Source organism: Pelophylax lessonae (genome assembly GCF_965119305.1).
Source record: "Pelophylax lessonae genome assembly, chromosome: 8".
Classification (NCBI taxonomy): domain Eukaryota; kingdom Metazoa; phylum Chordata; class Amphibia; order Anura; family Ranidae; genus Pelophylax; species Pelophylax lessonae.
In genome coordinates this window covers 81,018,931-81,032,533 of record NC_138775.1, presented here as the reverse complement: position 1 = coordinate 81,032,533, position 13,603 = coordinate 81,018,931, and the positions used below count along the sequence as shown (strand labels likewise).

General features: G+C 43.9%; 1 protein-coding gene across 1 annotated transcript in view; it reads left to right on the top strand.

The window, feature by feature from the left end:
- Nucleotides 1-3,222, top strand: part of RAB43 (RAB43, member RAS oncogene family) — a 38,219-nt gene extending 34,997 nt beyond the window's left edge. Inside the window, exon 3 of the mRNA XM_082266047.1 lies at nt 2,785-3,222. Within this exon, the coding sequence (XP_082122173.1) occupies nt 2,785-3,038 (254 nt within the window). The 3' untranslated portion in view covers nt 3,039-3,222. The remainder of the gene's footprint in view (nt 1-2,784) is intronic.
- The last annotated feature ends 10,381 nt before the right edge of the window (nt 3,223-13,603 follow it).

Sequence of the window (13,603 nt, the reverse complement as noted above, 5' to 3'; positions counted from 1 at the left end):
TAAACTTTTACCAATGGAAACTTTTTTTTTTTTTTGCTAGTAAATACCTTATTTTCTTCTTTATTCATCCTCTCCTCACTTCTGGGTCCGATCGGCGATTACGTCATTTAGCGATTCGCAGGGGGTGCTGGGATGTATCTCATGGCATGAAATCTCGCATTATTTCACAGGAGCTGAGCTGTACTGTATGCATTGAGGCCGTGCTCTGCCCCGCCTCCTCTTTGTGCTGTACTGTATGTATTGTATTGAGGCCGTGCTCTGCCCCGCCTCCACCCCGCCTCCTCTCAGTGAGCTCAGTGAGGATATAATGCTTTCAGTCCTCGCTCACTGAGAGGAGGTGGGGCAGAGCATGGCCTCAATACAATACATACAGTACAGCTCAGCTCCTGTGTAATAATGCGAGATTTCATGCCATGAGATACATCCCAGCACACCCTGCTAATCGCCGATTGGACCCGGAAGTGAGGAGAGGGTGAATAAAGCAGAAAATCAGTTATTGGCAAAAAAAAAAAAAAACAACTTTCCATTGGTAAAAGTCGTTTTAAAGGGGATTACATACATCTAAAGTTACTAAAATGGGTGGAACTCCACTTTAAATACTTAAAAATCTCCATAGGCTACGCTTTAACATTATTTACAGGTTACCAGTTTAGAGTTTCAGAGGATGTTTGGTGCTAGAATTTTTGCTCTCGCTCTAATGATCACAGCGATACCTCACATGTGTGGGATGAATGCTGTTTACATATGCAGGCGCGACTTACGTATGTGTTCACTTCCCTTTTTTATTGTTTTCTATCACTTTTTCCTATTACAATGAATGTAATCATCCCTTGTAATAGGAATAGGACATGACAGGTCCTCTTTACAGAGAGATCCAGGGTCTATAAGTCCTCGGATCTCTCCTCTATGCTAGAAAGCCTGAGATACAAGAAAAAAAAATCGATCTCAGGCTTCCCAGCAAAAAAAAAGTCAATGTTCATATTTTCTGGCGCCGGAAGTGATGTCATGAAGTCCCTTCCATCCTCCGAGGGTAATAGATATGGCCAGGGACCATCTGGTTCATTGTGCAGTTCTCCGGGCGAGAACGGAGAAGCGCTGGAGGGGGCGGGATTACATAGAAATGAACGTAGAACTCCTTTAATGTAACTGGTCTGGTTTTGATAACGCAGCCAATACTGAAAGCCGATGGTCTTAAGTGAACCTTTGCTTGTGACTAATGTGACTATACTAGTCAATGCAATAGGTTCATTTTAATGGCCGGTCCACCAGAAGCCCATACTTCTTCTTTTCACTACTCTGTGGTTCTGTTCTGCTGCCAAGAGTGAAGGTTGACCACGTGTGGGCTCCAGGTTGCGACTTTAAGCTTACACAGTACGAAGGATTGGTAAGCTGCAATATATTACATTTTTGTTTTTGGGTTTAACCACTTTACGTCTGCTCACATTAATACTACTGCGGCAGAGTGGTTCGTTATCGTCTGACGACGTAGTATTAACGTCGTCAGACACTCCCCCTTCTGGGCGGCGCTTGCGCGCCGCCGGAGGCTCGCTCCCGCTGTTTTCATTCACAGCGGGAGTCGGGCCAGGGGGAGGAGCAGCGGCGATCGCCGCTGCTCTTACCCGATCGTCGGGGATCGAGTCTGGAGATCCGCCCGCTGTGTGTAAACACAAGCGGGCGGATCTCCATAGTGACAGGGAGTGACAGATCGGACTGTTCAGCATAGCTGGACATCCGATCTGTCCATGACTCACTCAGTCACCTCCCCCCCTACACGTCAGTAAGCACCAGGCATACATTAACCCCTCCCTCTCCAATAAAATTAACCCCTTCCCTGCCAGTGTCATTTTTACAGTAACAGTGCATATATATAGCACTGATTACTGCAGTAATGTCACTGGTACCCCCAAAAATGTCAGTCAAGGGTCCGATCTGTCCGCCGCAATGTCGCAGTCCCGCAAAAAAAATCGCAGATCGCCGCCATTACTCGTTAAAAAAAAAAAAACACCAAAAATGACAGAAATCTTTCCCTTTGTTAGTAAACGCAATAACTTTTGTGCAAACCAATCAAAATACGCTTATTGCGATTTTTTTTTTTTTTACCAAACATAGGTAGCAGAAAACAAATTGGGCAAAAATTTTTAAAAAAATTGGTTTTTACATCTTTTTTGGGGGGAATTTCATATAAAAAAATGTTAAAAATATTTTTTTTTCAAAATAAACGCTATTTTTTTTGTTTATAGCGCAAAAAGTAAAAATCGCACAGGTGATCAAATACCACCAAAAGAAAGCTCTGTTTGTGGGGAAAAAAGGACGTAAATTTCGTTTGGGTACGGCGTCGCACGACCGCGCAATTGTCAGTTGAAGTCGCACAGCGCCGAATCGCAAAAAGTGGCCTGGACGGAAGACAGCAAAATCCTCCGGTGGTAAAGTGGTTAATATTGCTTAAAGCTGTAAGGCAGTTGGATTTGGTTGTACAAAAATTATCCCCTGTATCACGTTCCGTAGGCAGCAAATACGGATGAACTGCAACTGCTAAGGGTTGTGGTTGGGGCACCATTTTCCCATTCAAAAACCCTGTTTAGCTGTCAAAAGGAATGTTCTCACCTGCCCTAGCAACAGTAAGGTGAGAAACTGATTGGTTGGGTGAAAGTTCAGGCACTTTAACACATAATACTTATTGTACGTCTAATACATTTTTGAATAGGGCTGTAAAATAGCATATTAAGTTTTGTGAGGTTGGTGGATCTGTATATACAATAACGAAGTACAACCTTTATTCTACAGGAAACAAATCTGACATGCAGGATTTTCGAGAAGTCCCAATACAAGACGCTGAAAACCTGGCAAAACATTATGACATCATCAGCGTTATCGAGACCTCCGCAAAGGATTCCAGTAACGTGGAAGAGGCTTTTGTGAAGATGGCCATCGAACTGATGATGAGGCATGGAGGACCGGTCTTCACTGAAAAACCAGCAGATAGTATAAAACTTGACAGCAAAGACATGGCTGGGGAGTCTTGGGGATGCGCCTGTTGATGACCGTTTTTTTTCTAGCTTGTTACGTTTAGTTCTAGAATTGTGTCATCAGTAAATGGGCTTTTCCACTTTTTTTTTTTTTCAAAAAAATACAACTCTCAATATGCAGTTAGCATGCTGAGAGTATTAGTTGAACCTAAAGGCAGCAGGTCCTATGTTGGAAGCAGAACTTTTTTTGGAAGTACTTTTTTGTTTTGTATAGAGTAGGGAAGGCTTAGAAAATCTGTCATGGATTTATTGTGCCCTCACTGTGACGATTTCCATTAACTTATTGTGTCACTGGGGCAGAAAGTAAGCTGAATCTCTGAGGACACATAAAGCAATAAAAGCACTTTAATTAAGGCTGAGATAAAAGGCATTTGATGCCATGTGTGTCCCTGCTGAGATTTTCTTACCTTCTTTTGTGTAGCTGGGACAGGAAGTGAGGGAGAATCTCTCCATCTGGACATAGATGACCAAACCAATCCTGAAAGAGGTTCTAACCAACTCTGCCCAAAACAAAGTTTTGCCAGAGAGATCTACTTTAAGTATCTGAAGGACAGACTGCTCCTAAAAGCTAATTGGGTTTGGAATTTTGGCCAATCTAATTTGGTTTTTGGCCATTCATTTTTAGTCTGACCTGATCAGAAACTGTGGGCAAGCGAATGTAAACGATTGTGCATCTGTTTACATCCGACTGCCACTAAGCCTGGATCTGGGAACAAAAATGGAATGGGTCTAGGTCCTCCTTTTTATTTTGTTTTTTCAGACTTAAACCTGATGGATTTGAGTCCATTTACAATCCTGTTGCCCATAGATCTAATATGGGTCCAGGAAGCTTCTACAGCAAAAAAAAAAACGGAAAGGATGCGGATGTCAAAAAAAGTGACATACTTTGTTCTGCACTAACTCAACAGGGGATCCATTTATGAATCTCCTGCTGATTGGACACGGCCCATGTGAAGGGGGCATTATTCTTAGGGCTTCAGCTTGTATGAGCAGTGTGTTTGACAAGTAATTTTGTTGAAGCTTTTAAAGAATCCTTCCAGTTTGGGGAGATTCAACACAGATCATAATGGGAGCATTGACTGTAACAAAAAATAAATAAAAAGCTGCGCGCAGCTTGTTTAGGGCCGGTTCACATTTGTGCGATTGCGCCGATTGCATGTAATTAGGAGCGCACTGCTCTTTCATTACATGCGATCGGAGGTGCGGATGCGAGTTCAGCCATACACTTTGTATGGCTGAATTTGCACTGTATCCGCACCAAACACGCACAGGACCCTTTTTTCCAGCCGCATCAGGATCGGATTGCACAGTGGTTCACACTTGTTCGATCCAATCCTGTGCGAACTGTCAGATCGCACTGCGATATACGATCAAACTGGGGGTGTCGTTAACATTTCATTGACACCCCCTGCGTATCGCATATGGCAGTGTGAACTGCCAGGGGTGCGTTTGCGATGCGGGAACAGGCTGCATATCCGCAGCCTTCCCGCATCGCACAAGTGTGAACCGGGACTAAAAGTGAGAATTGGCTCTACAACCGATATCTGTGTTTACATTCCCAAACTGGGGCTGAATGATACTTCTAAAGTCTTACATTTAATCCTAATGCATTCCCTGCATTCGGGTAAAGAAAAAGCTCCCCGATAAATGTTCTCCCCCAATCCCCCGCCACCCCATGTTAAAGAGGAGCTCCAGTACAATACTGTAGCTGCTGACTTTTAATATAAGGACACTTACCTGCCCCTGAATTCAGTGATGTCTTCAACCAAGCGGATTCTTCAATTGGCCTTGGATGCAGGCATCTTCACAGATGGCTTCCATGTGCAAATTGCGCTGAATTTTGTGATTGGTCCCACAGTCTTCTGGGGCCTGCGATGTGTCCCAGAAGGCTGCGCATGGAAGGGGGCGAATATTTGCTCAGATTGCCACTGCCATCTGACTGGGAGTGGGTACCTGATTTTAATGCCCCCCCCCCCCCCCCCCAAAAAAAAAAAATGCCAAATGTAAAGGAGTATGAGTGGGAGGAGGAAGAGTGGGACTTCCCCTTTTGGATCTTGTCAGTGATCTATCACTATCCTGGCTGTAGCGCTTCTCCCCACACTTCCTGATCTTACAAGAGACAGTCTAATCCTGTTAGAGGAGGGTACAGGGATGAGAAACGTGTGTCTAAGGATGCACACAGCCCTACTCAGGAGCATGCCCACATGGGTGCCCCATAGCACACGGCTTGCTAAGGGGCACCTGCAGTTAGAAGGAGCGAACAGAAGAAAGAGGAAGGGGACCACTCTGTGCAGTGCCATTGCACAGAGCAGGCAAGTATAACCTTCATTTTTATTTTAATGTAAAAAAATAGACTTTAATATCACTTTAAGGTATTGTTCACATGAGCAGCCAGGGGGCAGTAAAATCAGGCGGTTTTACCAATTCTCCCACTCCCATGCTGTGCAGTTGTGGCAGGATTTAAATGGCTTATCACTGTTGGCCGGCAGCACTGCTGGAATGGGGCCAAAGTTGTGGCATTTCAAGGGTTTAAACAGGAGGAGGTGGTGACATATCATCTCCTCGCAGCCTGTCAAATGCCCTCTGAAAAATTATCCACCATGGCTCACTTCTCAGAGGAGCTGCATGTGTGAATCAGCCCTAAAGGCTTCAACAAAGCTTCCTAAAAGTTCTGCAAATCCTTTTCAAATGCTTGCTGTACGCACTGCTGTAATACAAGCCGATAAAGGCCTTGTTCATAAGGGCTTCACTTTAAGTGAGCAAAAGTTGAAATGGGAACCAATGGCCAAAAATAGTGGACCTGGTGTCCACCTATGCGAGTGATGCAGAATCTGTCAGTACAGGGATCTGTGCACTGTAACTTCTTTATGAACCACACCGATTGCCTTGTACTCGTTGGGCTGAGAAACTTAGCTGATTTCTGACAATGATACCACATGATTTTATTAACATTTTAGTAGAAGATAATTTTTTGCATGTGGCAGGAAGCCACTGAAAATATAAAGGACAATCTGCATTTTTGTAGATATTTTTTCTAAACTTTGGAATCTTTTTCTAAGATTTGGAACATAAAAAAAAAAAATCTATTTTATTAATATTTTGTTTTTCATGCTTGTTCTTTGGACAGTTTAGCCTCTTTATTACTTTGAAGTCATTCCTGAATTTTTAGAACTTTTGGGTGACCAAATGAACATTTCAAGACGGGGAGTCATGTGCAATGTCTCAATCATACTATCTCTTAACATTTCAGAGGATGTTTGATATACTACTCAGTGTTTTCTCTTAAATAGATGATATATTTATCACCAGCAGATGAAGTTGAAATAATTTTAGAAATATGAAATGAAATAAATAATTTTAGAAGTAAAAAGTTTGATTTACTTGTGAAAAAGACATGACTAAGCAGTTGTCTTATACAACAAAATGGGTGCTGTGTGTGTATACTGTATACAATAATGTCTCGGATCGCTGTTTATCAATTAACCAATTCCTGCCATAAAGGTAATTTCTTTTTTAATTAGAGCCTGATGTTGTTGACTTTTGTCAGCAACATCAAGGATAAGTTAAACTTTTAATAAAAAAAAAAAATAAAATTAAATAAAAAAAAAATAAATATATATATAAAAAATATGTATGTATTTTTTTTTTTTTTAAGCGGTTAAAAAAAGTGCACTTATTAATTTTTTGTTTCTGGAGCCTGTAAATAATTGCACCAGCAATCAGCATATCGCTGGTGCCATGCAGGTCTCCTGCAGATCTGTCTGTGTGCCTGTACGGTCAGGCAGATATAATCTGACAGGAAGACTCCATGAACTACCACAGCGCCCATGTTAGTTCATTGAAAACTACAAGCCAACAGCCAGCCATAAAGGCTGTCGGGACTTGTACCTTTCCTTTCAAAGAGGACTGTGAATGAGTAATGTTGGCAAACAGCTTAATTGTGACGGATAGTGGGGGGGAGAAGATCCTCGTTAGCTGTTAGATCGGGGGCCAGTTTTTTTCATAACTTGTTACACCCTGAATATGAGTATAACGAAAGGTAAATTATCCTTGAGGCCAGGTAACACTATATTATCAAAAGTATTGGAACGCCTGCCTTTACAAGCACATGAACTTTAATGGCATCCTAGTTTTAGTCCGTAGTATTCAATATTGGGTTGGTCCACCCTTTGCAGCTATAACGGCTTCAACTTTTCCGGGCAGGCTGTCCACAATATTTATATTTATCTTCCAGAAGCACATTTGTAAGGTCAGGCACTGATGTTGGAACGAAGGCCTGGCTTGTGTCTCGAATTCTTCCCAAAGGTGTTCTATCGGGTTGAGGTGCAGGCCAGTCAAGTTTCTACACCCCAAACTCGCTCATCCATGTCTTTAGGGACCTTGTTTGTGCACTGATGCGCAGTCATGTTGGAACAGGAAAGGGCCAACCCCAAAGTTGAGAACATGAAATTGTCCAAAATGTCTTGGTATGCGGACGCCTTTAGAGTTCCCTTCACTGGAACTAAAGAGCCAAGGCCAGCCACTGAAAAACAAACCCAAACCATAATTCCCCCTCCACCAAATGATTTGGACCAGTGCACAAAGCAAGGTCCATAAAGACATGGATAAGTTGAGTTTGGGGTGGAGGAACTTTGCTGGTCCCAGGTGTGTTCAGGATCCTAGTCGCAAGCCACCTGCCTGATCCCGCGAAGGAAGGATGGATGGAGGATGCACTTCTGGAACACACTCTTAAACCTTGTGGACAGCCTTCCCTGAAGAGTTGAAGCTGTTATAGCTGCAAAGGGTGGGCCAACTCAATATCCAATGTCCCAATATTTTTGACAATATAGTGTATTTGCAGCTCTGTGTTCGTGCCTAGGATCATTGAAAAGTATTTTCACTGGCTCAGGTGTGAATCAGGTCTGAATTTTTGCCTAAATTCGCACCTGAACCAGACCCAAACACGCACAGGACCCTTTTGCAATCCGCTCCGACGCCGCAGACCTGTGTGAACCAGCTCTTTTGAGATCCGGTCACACTCACGTCATGCAAATTGGATGAGGGGAAAACCCACATTCAATTCACATATAGGTGAAGACAGCCTTCAAGCTGAACTATGAGGAAGGCTCCATTCACACTTTTGCGACTTGTCATGCAACTTTGGAGATCAAAGATTTACAAGTCATTTGTCATGTTTTCCAATGATAACCATTCATATATGTGTGACTTAAAGTTGTAGTGACTTCAAAGTAGTTCTACTTTGGTCTGACTTTCATGCTACTTGCGGGCCATAGACTTTGATGTGAACCCTCAAAAGTTGCATGAAAGTTTGGACCTGAATGTTCTACAATGCAATAGTTGTCCATTATCACTGATCATAGCTAAAGTCATATTCAAGTTACACCCATCCATTTTGCTCTCCAAAGTCGGAGAAACTTTGGAGTCGTACAAGTGTAAATGGAGTCTTAACCAGATATTGTCTAAATACAAGAGGCATGTGTATTCTTACTTGAATGTGTTTTTTGTTCGATGCAATAATCCAATGTACAGCTTTGCATCAGTACAGCAGCTTCCTGTAGTACAGAACATTTGGTGCTCTTTGTGTGGGGTGACTGTTCTTGTTTTCGCCCCTCCCTCTGCAGGCAACCTTTTAGTGGGTGCAGCTGCTCCCACAACTCTGCTTGGCCTATGTGCAGCATTGTAATGATAGCACAGATACTTTAACAGGGTGATATCTGGACTAGCTAAGGCACTGGTGTTCAAAAAGTGGATTTATAACCTTTTTGGCTATTTAGGAATATACACTGCTCAAAAAAATTAAAGGATCACTTTGAAAACACATCAGATCTCAATGGGGAAAAATATCATGCTGGATATGTATGGTATGCATACTGATATGGACTGGGTAATGTGTTAGGAAATGAAAGGATGTCACATTGCTTGAGGGAAATGAAAATGATCAACCCACAGAGGGCTGAAGTCATAGACACCCCGAAAATCAAAGTGAAAAAAAAAAAACGATGCAGCAGGCTAGTCTATTTTGCTGAAATTTCATTGCAGCAATTCAAAATGGTACTCCGTAGTTTGTATGGCTCCCACGTGCTTGTATGCATGCCTCACAACGTCAGAACATGCTCCTAATGAGACGACGGATGATGTTCTGGGGTATTTCCTCCCAGATCTGGCTCAGGGCATCACTGAGCTCCTCATGAACAGCCTGAGGTGCAACCTGGCAGCGTCGAATTGATGTTCTATTGGATTTAGATCAGGCAAGCATGGGGGCCATTCAAAAGTATCAATTCTTTCATCCTCCAGGAACTGGCTGCATAGTCTTGCCACATGAGGCTGGGCATTGTCGTGCACGAGGAAGAACCTAGGACCCACTGCACCAGCGTAGGGTCTGACAATGGGTCCAAGGATTTCATCCCGATACCTAATGGCAGTCAGGGTGCCATTGTCTAGCCTGTAGAGGTCTGTGCGTCCTTCCATGGATTTGCCTCCCTAGACCATCACTGACCCACCACCAAACCGGTCATGCTGAACAATGTTACAGGCAGCATAACCTTCTCTGTGGCTTCTCAAGACCCTTTTGTGCCTGTCACGTGTTCAGGGGGAATCTGCTCTCATCTGTGAAAAGTACAGGGGTGGCAGTGGCGTACCTGCCAATTCTGGTGTTCAATGGCAAATGCCAATCGAGCTCCACTGTGCCAGACAGCGAGCACAGGGCCCACTAGAGGATGTCGGGCCCTCAGCCCACCCTCATGAAGTCTGTTTCTGATTGTTTGGTCAGAGACATTCACACCAGTGGCCTGTTGGCGCTTATCCTGTTCCTTCTTGCACAAAGGAGCAGATACCGGTCCTGCTGATGGGTTAAGGACCTTCTGTGGCCCTGTTCAGCTCTCCTAGAGTAACTGCCTCTCTCCTGGAAACTCCTCCTTCTCCTCTCTGGAAGACTTAGCAAACCTTCTGGCAATAGCACGTATTGATGTGCCATCCTGGAGGCGTTGGACTGCCTGTGCAACCTCTATAGGGTCCAGGTATTGCCTCATGCTACCAGTAGTGACACTGACCCTAGCCAAATGCAAAACAGTCAGAAAAGACGAGTAGAGAAAAAAAAATGTTAGTGGCCTCCACCTGTAAAATCATTCCTGTTTTGGAGGTTGTCTCATTGTTGCCCATCTAGAGCACCTGTTAATTTCATTAACACCAAAGCAGCTGAAACTGATTAAAAACCCTGTCTGCTACCTAACTGACCAGATTTATATTGCAGGAGTTTGATAATGCTGTACTCTGATGAAAAAAGTGTTTTTAATTTTTTTGCGCACGGTATATCTAAACTGGTAGTAAACTCAGCCATCCAAATGATATAAAGTGAGTATGCCAAAGCGTTCTGCATTCATATTTATCCCTTGTTTGTTTTGCAGCTTATTTTCTTTTTCACGTGTCCCGGCACCATGTTAGCTGTTGTCTCAAGCCTCCAAGGTCCATTTTTCTTCTGCCCTTTCATTCAGTCATAGCTCGAAGTTTGTGCATTACTTACTGTGAATGAGCCTGTACTCTTGCGGTATTGCAGTGATGATGGGGGCATAGTATCTTCCTTAATGGACTGACAGTACGTTGAGCATGTGGTGAATCGGGGCAAAAAAGAAAGTGCATTCGCCTGTGACATTAAAGCAAATATCATGTGCGATTTTCTCCTAAAGGGTGAAGGTTAGGGTAATTTTACAGACACCTCTATGCATGTTCTTTAAACCTGGGAAGGTTATGATGGAGAGTTTACTACCGCTTTGTTTTTTCGTACCAGAGTTCACTTTAAAAAATCAAGCATTTATAATGCTTACGTGCAGCGTTCTTTCTTTCTTTTCTTTTTTTTTCTTTTCACGTGCTGTGTGCCTTTCGAACTTGCTGTAAAATTTGACTATTCCCATAAAAGTAAATTCCCTAGCATAGTCTCCTCCCTTGTCATACCACATGTGAGTGTCACATTACGTTACATTCAATGCTAGCCCAGCTCCTCTGCACATCTTTCCATAACCTCTGATAAGGCAGCCATGGAAAGCGTGAAAAGAAATAATAGAGTGGCACTTAAGTGACAATTCTCAGTAGGCAGGGACTGCTGACATCACATCTAGGATGGCAGCTCCCAGCAGCCATCTCAGGGCTTTTAGATGTCAACACAAGGCTAAGCTTTTTACAGGGAAGGGAAAAAAAAAAAAAACTATATAAATTTTACACACTTTTCTCTATCGTTCATTGACGGATGCAGTTCTCTCTGATCCATATCAGTAGGGTTATACTTGCCCCCTACAGGAGTAGGACACTAGGCAGAAAAAAGTTCTGGCTAGGCCTATGGGCAGTCCTGGAGGGGTACATCCTCTTTCTTCCTGCATAAGATGTCAGTTTTAATCTGCTTAGTCAGGAATAAGGACCTAGTTCCTTGCTGGGATCTTTGGCCCTGGCATGGAAGTAATTTTATTACGTAGATTTTTTTAGCTAGTCTTTTTTTCCTCCAAAACGTTTTTCTTGCGAGATCTTCGAGCAATTATGCCAGGCTGGGCGACAGACTGGACCCTCTCAATTCTGCTACTCGGGTCTTCTCAAGGGTGTTGGCTCCGGTCTGAACAGGGGTACAGACAGCAAAACAAATGTTACAGGTGTTAACCAGTCCCTATGCTATCCATGAAACTTATTTTTTTTTTTTATTGGCTGGGGCTACACCTTAAAAATGTACCTGTTCCAACTTGGATACAAATTCAACTTAAGAACAAACCTAAAGACAGTATCTTGTTTGTAACCCGGGGACTTCCTGTACCAGGGTGGGACACACTATCCCAGGACCCTTACAGAGTGGAGATAGCAGAGGAGACCTCAGGGGTCTATGCTGTATTCTCTGCCCTGAGACCCCCCCCCACCAGACTCTAGGTCCAAACAGGGGGGGGGAGTGAGGGAGATTTAAGGATGAGAGGAAGGAACCTGCAGGCAGGTGCGGCCGTCCCTGGAATTTACCCACCTCCACCCCAAAGAAAACCACCAAAAGGGAAGAGGGGCAACTTAACTTACCCTTCCATGGTTCAGGTAACGCTCCAGACAGAACTCCTCACCACCGAAGTAGGGGAGCTGTCGGCCAAGGGACCATTGCCATTCAGAACCAAGCCCGGTCGTATGCGACCCTGCGTGACATTAACCGCTTGCCGACTGCTCACAGTATATTTACTGCGGCAGTCAGCCCCTCACAGGCAGAGTGACGTAGGTCTACGTCGCTCGCCTGTGAGGCTCTGGGGAGCGAGCGCGCGCCCGCTCGGTCACGGACCCCCCCCGCGCGTGTGACCAGCGGACCCGATGTCCGCCGGTCACTCGGCGATCGGCGGGGGAGAGGGAGAATGTCAGGCAGCTTGTGTAAACAAGCCACCTGTCATTCTCCTCGCTGTAAAAACACTGATCACTCGGATCTAGTATGTAGATCCGTTGATCAGTGTCCTTACAGCTCAAGCCACAGCCAATCACAGTAGAAAGCACGCCCCTAGGGATACACACAGCACCTCCCTCCCAAATAAAGTTAACCCCTTCACTACCAGTGTATTTTTACAGTAACAGTGCATATGTATAGCACTGATTACTGTAGAAATGTCACTGGTAACCCCAAAAGTGTCAAAAATGTCAGTCAAGGGTCCGATCTGTCCGCCGCAATGTCGCAGTACCGCAAAAATAAAATTCGCAGATCGCCACCATTACGCGTTAAAAAAAACAACAAAAATGACAAAAATCTTTCCCTTTGTTAGTAAACGCGATAACTTTTGCGCAAACCAATCAAAATACGCTTTTTGCGATTTTTTTTTTTTACCAAACATATGTAGCATAAAACAAATTGGCCGAAAATGTTAAAAATTTTGATTTTTACATTTTTTTGGGGGGAATTTCATATAAAAAAAATGTGAAAAATATTGTTATTTTTGCAAAATGTACGCTCTTTTTTTGTTTATAGCGCAAAAAGTAAAAATCGCACGGGTGATCAAATACCACCAAAAGAAAGCTCTGTTTATGGGAAAAAAAGGACGTCAAATTCGTTTAGGTACAGCGTCGCACGACCGCGCAATTGTCCGTTAAAGTCACGCAGTGCCGAATCGCAAAATACCCCCTGGTCGTTTAGCAGGAAAATCCTCCGGGGCTTAAGTGGTTAAACTCACAGGCCAGCCTCTGTCCATGAGGCTATGTTGCGGCCAACCTAGTGCCTAGCTGCAGTCTGCATGCGCTGGCTGGGGGGGGGTGCCACTGGATCTAGATTATCCAGCCCGGCAGTCGAAGGAGCGGAGGGCGGGAGGGCGGGTGGGGTATATATACGAGCTAAGGACAGCCCATGGGCATAGCCAGGTGTTTTTTTTTTTTTCTGCCTAGTCCTACTACTGGAGGAGGATGCAATATAACCCATTAGGTATGATTTATGGAGCACTGTGTCCGTCAATTGACAAAAAGAAAAACGGAATTTTTTGTAAAATCTTACCTGTAAAATTCCTTTCTCTGAGTCCTCCGACAGTTGCCGCCTCTTCATATTCGTCACATATGGGGTATTAGACTTTGCTCCGAAGGAGTAGCTAGGCAAC